Raw genomic sequence first — 13,691 nt, 5'->3', positions numbered from 1 at the left:
GTTAATAGTTCCATAGCCAAGGTGATTGTATTGCAATTATTTTTTACGGGTTGGAAATATGATTATGGGAGTATCGCAGGAGTGATGTAAGTTGGTTCGACCAACAAGACCTAATTGTGAAGCATCTGCTGAAATCTCAACTATAAACTGAGTTTACAACTTTAGCTGTTCTCAGGGTAGCTGCTGAACGGAGATCACAGAGAGAAGGAATATTGAAATAGAATCCGCTTTAATTTGCAGTTCCATAAAACTAGTTGAATATTTTACAGGTGCAATTATACTGTTTGTGAACTCACTGCAAACATTTCCGTTAAAGGTTTCAATTTCCAGATTGCCTTAGTACTTAATATATGCCTAATCTCAAGACAGTCCCTGTCATAGTTTACATATAATAAAAGGAACACGTATCCAGCCATCCTGTGTTGCCTGATACTTTTAAAGATTACAGTAATTGAATGATTTGATTTGCTAGTGATGGCACTAGGTGCATAACACTACATTGTATAATGGAAGGTAGATAAATATTTAAGCATAGAACAGTTAATTGTGTAATACTAGTGAATGTGCTTTCATTATCATCATTAAAGAATTAATAAGAGGACAAGGTATCATGGTTGTAAATACTGCATATCCACTTATGCCCCATATTTTATACATGCAGATGGAAATTGTGCCAGTGAAAATGATCTGTTTTTGTTGGATCAGTATTCACAGTAAAAATGTTCATGGTTTATGTTAACCATAGAAGAAGACATAAAAGCTGTTTCTGCCTTATTAGGTCAGCCAAAGTGCTTTGAAGTTAGATGGCACATTGATCCAGGATTTTGAATTTAAAATTCTTACTGTTGGATTATGCAACTGGATCCTTGAGGCCAGTTTGTTTTTAGTTAATCTTTCCACGTGAGATTTGCAGCCTCTAATGCCAAATAGTATATGTGACACATATGGAATAGCAGATATATGCTGCAGGCTACATACAGTTTCTAGAGTGGTCAGTCTTAATGGTCATTATTACAGTATAACTAAATAGTTTCATGCCACTATTTGTTTTTAATCTCTCCCCCTGATATTGAACTGCTGAATGGACAATTAGAAAAGGATATTAAATAAATCTATTATTCAATGTGTTACAGTCATTTCATTGTTATTTGATCTGGTGATAATAATTTAATAATCTATTATTTAGGATTCTCTATCACGTCCATTAGAACGTCCCAAAGGACTCCCCAAGATTTACTGTAAGATGTAGTGACTGTGTATTTGTAGGCAGTTTGTACTAAACAGTGACTGTAAGGGAAAAAGTCAAGCAGTGTTCCTGGTACTGATTGCTCTGCACTGACTCTTGATGGAAAGTGGATGTCAACTGAGTACAGGAGTTGGCTCGGCTGTGATGCTTAACACAGTCAAAAAACCTACTGATAATCATAGTCTACTTACATGTGTGAAGAGTGACTACTTGAGTGAGATACTAGAGGGATGTCATCATCACCCATGGGAACCATAGCCACATAAGAGTCAGGAGAGGAGGAGTAGGAGGGGGGGAAAAAATTGAGAGGGAAAATCAGTACCAGACAGAAAACACCACATCGTATGTGAAATGTTCTAGGCCATAGGAAAAATGTTACCTTGCTTAAATGGCACTATTTATTAAGCTATGATAGCATTAATGTCATTTGATGATATATTGCATCTGTGTAATATTAGCCAATCTTGTAGAGAGCCTTAAGGATGTTTCATTGAACATTTTAGCATGGCAGCAAGCCAGAATACATTTAGAGAAGTCCAGATGACAGTCCAGTAATGAGGTAGTGATTCATGACTGCTATTTTGTTATAAAATCCTCCTTGATGTAGGGAGAAATGCATACCCAGCTGTTTCAACTTTTATCAAATGGTATTCTGGAATCTGATCAGTAATAAACAGACTGCCTTTATCTCTGTTTACAGAGTGTTTTGTAATTTATAAATGTGTGTCCAAGCTACAATTTCTCAATTTATTCTTAAAATGCATTTAAGGAAACAAATTACTGCCTTTAGTTACAGAATTTATAAATGTTTTTTGACCAAAAATAATCAATGCATTTGTTCTACTAAATAAACCAATTCCTTGAAACAAAAGGAAATGTTCTTATCAGAAACTGCTTGTAATGCAGATAATTCAGAAGATCTCTTAACAACTGTTTTTTAAACAACTTATTTTAATAATTGTATTCACATTGATTATTTTGTGAAGTAAAAATGATTGCCAGATGCAAAATTACATTTTTATCTTATTCTTTTCAATCATTTACAGATACCTTAACAAAGAAAAATCAGTTTGTGAATTGCCAAATTAACTTTAATTTTATAATTTGCAATGTCAATAACAGTGCTCAAAAATGCCTTCTAGATAACAAGAAGCAATAGCTGAGATATATTTTTGGCCCTGGAACCATTGAGTGAATTAGTCTGTCCATTCACACTGAAGACGTACAAATCTATAATATCCTTTACAGATGGGTCCCAAATTGAAGGTCTGTGTTGTTTTATTCCTGGTCAGGAAATTAAGATTGATCATACCAGACACCAGGGAGTAGGTTGTACTATGAGAGCTCAGTGTGGTTAACGAGGATAGGGCATGGCTTGTGTTCCGCTCAACTGTGCACTTACAGGTTCCAAATATTATTGATTGTGAAGGTTACAGATTTCTGGGAGGTGGTGTCATGATCTGGGTTGTTGCACAGTTTCAGAGGTGCACAGGCTCGAGTGGCTACAGACCAGATGGAACAGGCTACCTTTACACCTGGGAAGAGGGATTTATACTTATGTGAGTAGGGCAAACTCATCACGTAGACATAATGAATGGAAATGTGATAGGTTGCTCTATCACAGGTCAAACAACTGCTGCAGAAAAGGACTTTTAATTACCCTTGCTCAATAGAACTGCTGTACAAAATGCATTAATGATAGGTTCTAGGCAGAAACGTGCAATGCAAACCAATGCAAAAAAACTGTTTAAGAATGTAATTAGTAGACTGTGTAATTAGTAGAAGGTGGGTTTTTACTAAAGTAAGATAATTATATCGTAAAGCTACTTTAATTTCGGTGTCTGCAATGCAGAAGTGGGACATTTTATAGTGAATATCCTAAAAATATATTGACATGAAACAGGGAATATTTAAGCACTAAGGTGCCATTTGATAATTGTAACGGTAAAATGGATTGTATTTTTTCTAATAAAAACATTGTGCCTTCCAGAATCAGATTTAAAAAATATTGTTGCCTTTCACGCGAAAGAAATAGACAGATGGCGTTTGATTAAAAAAAAATGTGTCTGCATTGTGGATTGCCTCACAAGTAGTAGTGGCAACTGCAGAGTGATGCTGAAGGTGACTGGTAGCAAAGCAGAAAATATTATCAGAAAAGTAGCATGGGGTTAAGTGGTTCATAGGCTGTAGATCAGAAACAGGGAGAGGGTGGTTGAATTGCCATTGCAAAGAATAATTTAAATGAGTCCAAAAGATTTCCACCGACATGTATACAGGAAGAGCATTTTGTTTTAGGAAATCAAGTCTTGATTTAGGAGCTAGATTTATTTTTGAAAAATCTGTGCAAACGTAAACTTTAAGACAAAATGGTCTTACAGTCTAAAATGAAATGGATTTTTTGGCCTTAGCTGGTTTGGTATCTGACTTCTCCCAGTAAGCAGGTCTTCTCCCAGTAAGTAGACTGTGTCAGTACATATGAGAAACGTATTGTTGAAATGTACCCCAAAATAGAAAAGGGATTCAAAAAAAAAAGAATAGCCCAAAGAGTTGATACAAAAAAAATCAATGTGTTGGTGTAATTAAGTGGTGTCCAATCTTTCTGGTCGGCCAACAAAATAATCATAGAAATAATAAACAAAGTATTGTTTGGCTTTCAATTTATGCCATAAATCTAGAAATATTCAATCAAGAAACATTTATTTTGTTGGCCAACAAAAGAGGTTTAGTCTTAATTTAGGAGCCAGATTTAGGAACCAAGGACGTTGGCCAGCACTGGTGTAGATGATGTTTGTAAAGACCACTAGAAATGTTATTTAAGGAAGATAATGTAACTGTTTAGCCAGTCTCAATGGGCAGATGTTTCCAAGGTTGCTCTTAAACATTGTAAAGCTGTCACAGTAAATGTTGACTTTAGAGAGCGTAGATGACATTGGCAAATGTAATGGTGCGAAGCTTTTTTCTTTTGAAGTCATTAACGTGAAAAAAACAAATGAATTTCATTAATGAATGCTGTGCTTTGTTTGTCCTCCACAATTCCTGGGTAAGGTCAGTGTATCAAGTATTAAAGATTTTAAGCTTAAGAGTTTTTACCTTGGAACATATTAGGCACTCTTCCCTCACCATATATAGGACATATCCATTTGGTTCTTTTCTGTTGATAATGAAATATATACCAATTTCTTAATGAGCACAAGATGAAGTATTGTTTGGCTGTTAAATTGGTATTTTTTTACTTAGACTCCCTTTCTGCTAAAACCACAGCATTGAATTCAGGAAAAACAGGTAAACTGTATTGATGTGAAATGAGAGTGATTTTGGAAGCGCTGTATTTGTGTGGATAGCTGGCAAATTAATATTGGATGTTTTTCTATGATGTTGTTTTGACTTCCTGGCTTGAATTTTATTTAGCTCTTATAGTCAAACTCCTTGCAACTGAGTGGCCAAATAGGAAAAATAAGAGAAACTTGGGTGGACAATGGTGAGAGAAACTGAAGACCTTTCTCCTTTATAGTAGTATTGGAGTCTGGAGAGCACTGTTCTTTACTGCTCCAGTGTTGTCTAGTTTCATTATTGATGTGTGGATGCTGTAGACTGCTTTCTGACTGTTAACAAAAGAGACAGAAAACAGCACATGCTAAAACATGTTATGTACGTAGCATTTATTAAAAAATCATCATTTGCCAGACATAATACAGTATCTTTAAAATGAGTGACTTCACTCAAATGTTTACGTGATCTAAAAATAGGAAAGTAAATATAATTTTTTGCCACATCTCCAGTGAGTTGGTGCTTTCTTTAATTTTGAATGATATCCTAAAGTGCAGAGTTCCTTTGTCGTGCAATAAAATAAGCATTCCACTTAAATTTGTCACTGTTTGTCACGCTGACTCCCAACGCCACATTAATCAAATAAATGTGATTACTGCTAAGGTAGTCATTAGGCATATGTCACACTGCATGTGAAGTCAGAAGTAAATTGCTTTCTGTAATTGCATGAGCTCACTGGGTTAAATCATTCTAAATGCATCATAACATTTTGGGTTTTCTTTGCAGCGCATAAGCCTGGTTTCACAAAATCTGCAACATCATATTCTGTAAACGGGGTCTATTATGCCATATTCAAAACAAGTTTGTAAATAGGAAAGTAATACCAATCTCAGTTTGGCTTTGATCAAGTTAGCAAGTGAGTGGAGTGACACTTGCAACAAATCTAGGATTGGCTACTTACATGTCCTTGTGGAAATATCACAAATGAAATCACTGTGTATCCCAACGGCAGCAAGAATATCTTATCAGGACAATATTTCAATACAGTGTCCTATTCAGTAATCATTATTTTTTGTGTAAATCTTAAATCCTTAAAGTTGACTACAATGCTCCTACTTCTTAACTTGCATACTTTGTTCTAAATGAATAATTTTCAATATGAATGCCCGAAAGTCGTTTTCCAATTTCTAAAATATTGAAATATAGGTGTCACATATTTCTGCTGATCAGTAAAGATTTGGTCCCTGGATAGAGAGATTCAATTTGCCTGGAAGATTTTTGTATGTGCGCTCTTCAATTAGACAGTCAAAAGTGCAGCAAAATAAGAAGAGTTTCTTCTCTGCACCCAGCACTCAACTTATAATAATAATAATAAATCACTATTAGAAGTACACAGCAAAATCAGTAAATTCTCACATCAGCAGCATTAACTCTTAACAAGGTCACATTCTCAACACTTTTCTCACCTCATCTTTAGTATAATTATTTGTATGTAATTTCAGGAAAGAGACTAATGAGTCAAAAGCAAATTCTACCTTTGAGAATTTTTATATTTGTGGAATTTTTATGACGAATTTAGTGTTGTGTTTTTCAAATGTCTTTTTCATTTGTTAGAGAAAATTGTTTGCATAGACTCTGGGTAATCATTTCAACATTGACAGAGAGTAATCAGAATTGTGGAAAGTATCTATCTTCTTTATTATTATTATTATCACAAAACTCTTTTTGGTACATTACTGTTTGATGGAGGAGGCTGTTTTTAACAGGTTTACCAGAGCCAAAGAGAGATCACATTTTCAAAGGCTTAACCATGGAAAATGGCTTCTACACATCCAAAGACTTCCTGCCCCTTGTTGCCAAAGCCAGCAAAGCAGGTAGATGTTTTAGTTTTGCCTCCTCTTCTGCTAAAGTCTGTAAAACGTGATTTCTGGTTGATTTCTCGCCGTTCTTTTTATGAAAATCTTTTCTACTGAATTGTAATTATTGTATACTCTTAAACCAATTGGATCACGAAAAACGTTAGTCTAACACCATCATCGGTCCTCAAAAAATTAGGATTGACTCGGGCGCTACACTGTACAGTAAATCCTGTGAAGGCGCTGTATCAAGTCCGACAATTACTTTATTATAAGATAACGCTGCTGTGTTTTTCAGGAATGTGTGCTTGTAACTCCAGACTGCCAACACTCCGAGGCACAGTGATTGTACTTGGTGCTGGAGACACTGCCTTCGACTGTGCAACGTCTGCGTTACGCTGTGGAGCTCACCGGGTGTTTGTGGTTTTCAGAAAAGGATTTACCAATATCAGGGCGGTCCCAGAGGAGGTAAAACTCAACAAGCTTAAATACACAGGATTTAATACAATGAGGGTTGCCAGATGGAGCAGAGATTGCAAGGTTTCAATTTATTAAGTTGCACTCCCTGTCACTCAATATCTCAAACTCAGGGCTGAACAATTTATCCATTGTTTATATAACAGATGTATTGTAGGTTTACTTCCAGTGATATTTCCTTTTCCATCATTTAGGTGGTATTGTTGGACAGTCTTTAAGTGTGTACTTTCTGATAGCATGTTTACTTAATTCACCAATCCATTCCGTATTCCTGTGAGTGACCGAAAAACTGTAATGGTCATAAAATGGAGTATTTTTACATTTAATTTAGCAAGCAAGAACTATATAAATTTAAATAAAAACAAATTATGGGTTATTAAACCCCAACAGCATGTTTTAATAAAATGGGTGCTGCATAATGTAGAATTCTTCGAAAACTGTGACTTCCAGCTCTTTTTCTCTGTTTGATCAATTCTAACTAGTCTGATGCTTGCAACTCTTTATTTTAATAGTTCAGTAACAGAGAGGATAATCATGCAGGAGATTTAAGAGCGAGAATAGATAGATACTTTAGGAGTTAAAAAAAATACTACGGATGTGGCAATGAGACGGGATAGGGTGAGGCTGAAGTAGGCGGATAATTATGCATAACCTACTCCTGTTCCTTTTGTCCTGTGTTCCTAAGGTGGAGCCCTAAACCGTACACATCGGGTGGATTACTTTGCCCTCTCCTAGAGTGCTGGAAGTGGTGTGAACAGCCAAATGATTCCTAGTGGGAAGCTAAATTTATATTTCCCACTTCAGCTTGCTCTTGCTGGGAAACGAGGGCAGTTCTGCACATGTGCATCATTGTTACTAATTGCAAACTGAATTGTGCAGGAAATTCAGAGCACTTCAATTTCCAATTGACAGTAAAAATGGGCTATAAGATTGAAATAGCCTGTGCAAAGCAGATGGCCAGTGATGAACAGTGAAAATGTAGAGACAGATACATTCTCTGGATTTTGTTAATTACCTTTGGGGTTAAGGGAATGTTTATGCAAACTTTCTTTCAGGAGATTGCTGTACATGGGGCAGATTCTATGATCGGGATTGATTGTACATGCTCTGTGGGAGTAGTGAGTAATGAGTCAAATGGCCGTCTTCTCCATCCTTTCTAGTGTGTGTGTACATAGTTATATAACGCTGCCACCATTTTTAACTTTCCTTTTAATAGTTACCACACGAATCTCCAAGAACTCAAAAAGTGGCCATAAACCAAAGAGGACCTGCGCAAAACAATCACAATCCATTAATAATAGGCTCACAGTTGTCGGCTGATATTAGAAAAGAATGCAGTCATAGCAGCATGAAAGCGATACAGCTACTACTTCAAAATGGAGTTCATGGAATGGCTTGTTGTTTTATGTTGACAGTAAATGTAGAGTAAGCAACAACAAAAACACAGAACGAGAATATCCAAGCAATTCCTAAGCTTGGGAGAAGCACATTTTTAAATAACCTGTTCACGTTCCCCATTTCGATTCAGGCTTCATACTTTTATGTTCTTATGGGTATAATAAAAGCAACATTGACTGCAGTTCTAGAAGGTGAGAGAAATGGCTTTGAGTATCAAATTATGCATTCCAATATTGGCACTGGCCACTGAGAGTGTGACTTTTCGATCCTCTGTCTCAATAGTCTTCTGACGTACCTTTCGACTAAACTTAAATAATTTAAAAGATTTACAGATTTTTTAAAATATAAGTACACCATTGATTTAAGCCCCCACTCATCACAGCCAGTGCTGGGGGAAGGAATAGTGTGCCGGCTGGATGCCAGCCCTGTCTCAGTGTCCTGGTACTTGGTGCTGGTGGAGTTTCGCTGTGCTCCTTATTGTAAGTGGGTACTCTGGGAACAGTCAGCGGCAATATAAAGAAGAGCCAGATCTGGAATAAAAACAGAAACGCAGTAACCTATGTTGTTGTTTCAGATGTTGAGCACCTACTGTGTTGACTTGGCTTGTCTGTTTTTATTTCATACAATCAGTAGATTCTGATACATTACGTTAATTCATTAATAAATAAGTAAATCAATAATTAATCAAAAATAAATAAATGCACTGGAACTCTGTTGAGAATTTAGACCTTTGTTTAACAATACACAGAGAGTGGTGGTAAATGTACATTATCTAAAGGCAATGCTTCAGGCATCCTTTGCTGTTTGAGCTTTCTCCCCCTCCCTTTTCCCCCTTGCTGCGTTCAGTGCTTTCTGTTCTCTTCCATTTTAAAAAAAAATCAGCATCTGTGCTGAGATAGGTGTTGCCTTTATTTGGGCTTATTTATGAGTTTCACACAATGCTGTAGTAAATTCAGCTACCTGTAGTGAAAACATTTTTGTACACTTAATTCTAAGGACGTCCACAGAAAAATATTACACTTGTTGATTATCAAGAGTAGTGTACCTTGAAGCAGTCTCCTTATAATTGGATATAAAATGTCATTACTTTAATTTCATTTTTTAACATTCCTAATCCCTGACTGCTTAGAGCATTGGGACGTTCTCCCCACGTGAATAATAAATAAATATGATATAGATATAAATATATGGCATTTTATAATTTTGTATTGTATTTAAACCAGTAGCTAAAATTAAAGCCCATCAGATAACTAAAACATTTTGTGGACTTTGCCATGTGTTTTCTGCCTTTAAGTACTTACCTATAGGCAAAAATAACACAACAAGAATATCCAAGCAATTCTTAAGCTTGGGAGAAGCACATTTTCAAATAACCTGTTCACGTTCCCTGTTTGGATTCACACTTCATACTTTTATGTTCTTACGGGTTTAACAAAAGCAACATTGACCAGTTCTAGAAGGAAAGTTATAGGAAAAGGTTATAAACAGGTCATTCTTAAAACATTGTTGATTTAACTATAGATTTCACTGTAAGTTAGCGTAACTACTATTGAATTCATGATGTGCACGATATCATTGTCACTTCATGAGCTGAGTATCTATTTGCCCCAGGTTTTCGTTGTTGCTTGCCATTAGTACTCATTGGTCACTGACTGTCCAGCGCTTTGGGACATCCTCCTGATGTGAGAGCCGCCACACAGATGTAATTTGTTGTTGTTGTTGGTCTCCCTTTTGCCACATTTCACCATCCTGCTTTCCTCTAACCTTCTTTTAGATGGAGTTGGCAAAAGAAGAGAAATGCGAGTTTCTCCCTTTCCTGTCTCCAAGGAAGGTGATCCTGAAGTGTCAGCGCATTGCTGCAGTGGAGTTTGTTCGCACGGAGCAGAATGATCTTGGAGACTGGATTGAAGATCAAGAGCAAATTGTTCACTTAAAAGCAGATTTTGTCATCAGTGCATTTGGCTCCATTCTCAGTGACCCAGCAGGTGAGGACTTGTGAGTTGATACTTTATAGATTAAGTGAAAGTGTTGAAGTCGCTCGTGCACTTACAGTAAAATAATAATAATCCTTGCATTTGATATAAAGCCTCATCGTGTCTTTGAGACGTCTCAAAGCGCTTTGCAGAATATACTGTAAAGTGAATCAACTATATTTTGTGGGCGAAATGCGCTTGTTTGAGCGACCAAATTATTTCTATTTATTTTGAAGGGTTTATTACCCGTGAAAAAGCATTCCGCCAATCAACTAACAACCGGGTTCCTACTTACTGCGAGATAAACAGAGGCGTGCGGAGTAAGGAAACTTGCCCAACGTTTCACGCCGCGGGGAATCGAACCCAGGTCCTGCCGCTTGCGTGAGTGCTCTAACCACAGAGCTACACAACTGCCATTTCAAGGTTCAATAAACTAGCTACCTCCCAACATGTTAATTTTCACACTACATTCACTTGGAATTTATAGGATTATTTTAAGCATTACGTTGAAGGCAGATCGTCGTTTTTTAAAAAAAAAACCTAATGAGAATTCACAGCCATGGTTTTATCTTTAAAAAGATCCATCGATCTGAGTGCAAGTGACGTTTGACTCAGGTTGTGCAGATAGAATCCTCCCATTTACACTCGCCACATAACTGATGTTATACTCCTGGAAAAATAGTACACAGGCGTTCACCTACAGAATACAGTGACTCCACTTTACAGTACATCATCTGAAGCACTTTGAGACGCCCTTCAACGTAAAAGGTACTGTACCAAATGTGAGGATTATTATTAATAGCGGTCATAAATAAAGGTCAAATAGTCTACTGACTAAAACAATATGCACTTGATTTTAATCAACTATTTCTGCAGGGAGGAATCTGTGACAACTGGTTTCAAAAGCTTTTTCTGAGGCTTTTTTTTCCCAAGGACTAAAACTGCTAAAATTTAGGAAAACCTTTGGAGACTGGTATATCATTGCTGTTAAAAAAAATGTAAAAAAAATTCCAAAGGCATTGTTTAGAGGTTTTTAAATGAGAAAACGTTTAGCATTGTTTTTTGAATTTTCCTTAATGACCTTCTGAATGATTGGACAACATCCCCATGTGAATCACAGTTGAAAAATTGCTTCACTGAAGCTCTGCTTATCTTTATTTGCCAGCTTTCTCTAATGGGCGATGTGATACAGATTACTCTGCTAAAGAAATGTCAGTTGCGTGATTGGTTGACAGACCATAATAAAACCGTGATAATGTTGCACTTTAGTGTAATAAAAATCTAATTGTACAATTTCATTTTTCCAACCGGGATCTAATAATCACGACAAAAATTGCAATATGTAGGAGTACGTAGAGGCTCACTGTAAGCTTTGATTGTAAAGCTTTACACAGGTACCTTTGTACGTGAGCAGCTTCCAATCATACACACAAATGGTGACATTTTGGGGTTTAGTAAGATGAAAGGTGTCAATTTGCAGTAAAATCATCTGTATACTGAGTATCAAAAATTTACATTAATGAGCTGCTAAGGCTGAAATTACAGAGACTTCCTGAAATTGGTTAAACATCACAGCCATTAAACTGTTTACTGAAGCATTACAGATATACTGCATCTAATGAGTATTTCTGCTGTTTAAACAAGTGCAAATTGAACAGGCATTACATGGCTGTATAATTAGTTATAACAATGAAATACACATAGTTTAAAAAAAAATCCTTTATTTTTATCTACTTTAAATGCCTTTAAAAATGACGGACATGGAAAATAGTTACTTTGGAATGTTATTTAACAGTAAAGATAACTCGTTTTGTTTTATTCCTTGTCTCTCGCAAGAGTCCCTTGCTCCCTCTGTTTAACCTCTGCTGCTGTGAATCTCTAAAAACAGATTACTATCAAGCAAACATATGTGGAACAGACTCACAACAAAAGCAGTTGATGCTGAATTGATTTACTCCTTCAGAAAGCACTGTATAAATAAGTACCTGCTTGAGAACATTGTTTGGGGATATGGGGATAGCTGCAAATGGAGATGAACAAATAGTCTACAGGGTACAATGATTTCTGTGTCGTGGTTGGGAGGGGATGGGCAAGTGGGTGTTGTCTAGAGGAAAGGAAGCTATGTTTGAATAGCGGAGATGTAGGGACATAAGATTAGTATGAAATGGTAAAGCTCAGGGAATCTCTCTACAGAGCTCACCTTCCCTTTCCAGGGCACAGTTGAGATGGAATTTCGCAGCATACACATAGAAATTGTGTTTCTATCTATTTTAATTCCCATTAGTCAGTTAATTTTGAATGTGCAGAGTGTTCTTTTCGGATTCGCGAAGACATAAAGCAGCACCATTTTTCACTCAATACGTTGTGCGAGTCCCTCCAAGTGAAGTTCTCTTACCTGATTGCAATGTAGATTTTATTTCTGTGCCACTTATCACCGGAGATTTGCTTCTAAATCACGGTCACAGTTTAGGGATAAATGTAAAGATCTCATTGTCTTTACAGCATATTTGTTCCAGTTAATGATATCGTCAGTAGCGCTGAAATGTAAGCGCATCAGTTGTCTGTGCAGGTTTTACTTTTGCAGCTTCATTTTATAAATTGTGTAGTGTTAAGCAAGTCTTTTTGTCACTTCCTTCAAATATTCATTTTTGTGTCCATTTCCCTCCAGCCACTAGCTTTTTATATTACACTATGTTAAGATCTAATCATTGTGTTTTTTTTGTTTAATTCCTTTGTAATTCGATAACAGTAGTTAATTGGCATATAAGTTTGTGGATAGTCAATGTTTCAGTGATAAAAACTTTCCGGATCAAAAGAAATTGTGATGGCAGATTACCTTACTTGCAGCTTGAAGGTGCTTTCAGGCTGAAAACAGGTTGAAAAACATCTGTATGAAGTTGCCCCACTAGAGAAAAGATAAAATCCTATTAAAATCTTTCTCCTCCTCCATCTCCTCCTCTGCTGATGGAGTTAGTAATCTGTATCTGTTTGTGTGTTATTCATGGCCCCAGAGTGAGTTCTTAACCTGAACTGGATTTGATATGAGAAGATAAGCATTCTTGGCTCCAAGGAAAGGTGCGTTATAAGTAATTCAAGGCTCATTGGTGAGATTTGAAGCTTTAGTCATGTTCTGAAGCACTGTATACCAAAGTCCTAACTAGTCAGAGATTCTAGCTTCACACTTGCCATTATGCTTGCCATTATTTACACGTGGTTGCCATTATTTTCTTATCTTGCACAATAGTACAAGCTGAAATACTTTGTTTCTTCTTTGGTTCATCTTAACAGGACAAAGTATGATCCATATTTTCTATTGCTGAACAATGTTCAGATAAAGTAGGAATGATGGAATGGAATTGAGGCAAAATCCATATTGGCTTTCAGTACGGAGCTTAGACAGATACCTTAACAAAAAGCTGCAGGAGGATGGCGAAAGGGCAGGGTAAGTGGGACTGAAGAGATTGTGCTTGTGGG

At 36.5% G+C, this 13,691-nt stretch overlaps 1 protein-coding gene across 2 annotated transcripts in view; it reads left to right on the top strand.

Annotated features, from left to right (window-relative positions):
• LOC103174634 (dihydropyrimidine dehydrogenase [NADP(+)]) overlaps positions 1-13,691 on the top strand; it is a 156,153-nt gene that overhangs the window by 64,352 nt on the left and 78,110 nt on the right. For both annotated transcript variants that reach the window (XM_007887106.2, XM_042334993.1), the window contains exons 9-11: positions 6,280-6,387; positions 6,668-6,837; positions 10,019-10,229. In XM_007887106.2, the coding sequence (XP_007885297.1) occupies positions 6,280-6,387; positions 6,668-6,837; positions 10,019-10,229 (489 nt within the window). The remainder of the gene's footprint in view (positions 1-6,279; positions 6,388-6,667; positions 6,838-10,018; positions 10,230-13,691) is intronic.

This window comes from Callorhinchus milii, unplaced genomic scaffold (genome assembly GCF_018977255.1).
Source record: "Callorhinchus milii isolate IMCB2004 unplaced genomic scaffold, IMCB_Cmil_1.0 Scaffold5, whole genome shotgun sequence".
NCBI classification, from domain to species: Eukaryota; Metazoa; Chordata; class Chondrichthyes; order Chimaeriformes; family Callorhinchidae; genus Callorhinchus; species Callorhinchus milii.
Note: the sequence above shows the minus strand (reverse complement) of the source record. Positions and strands in the feature narration are given on the sequence as shown.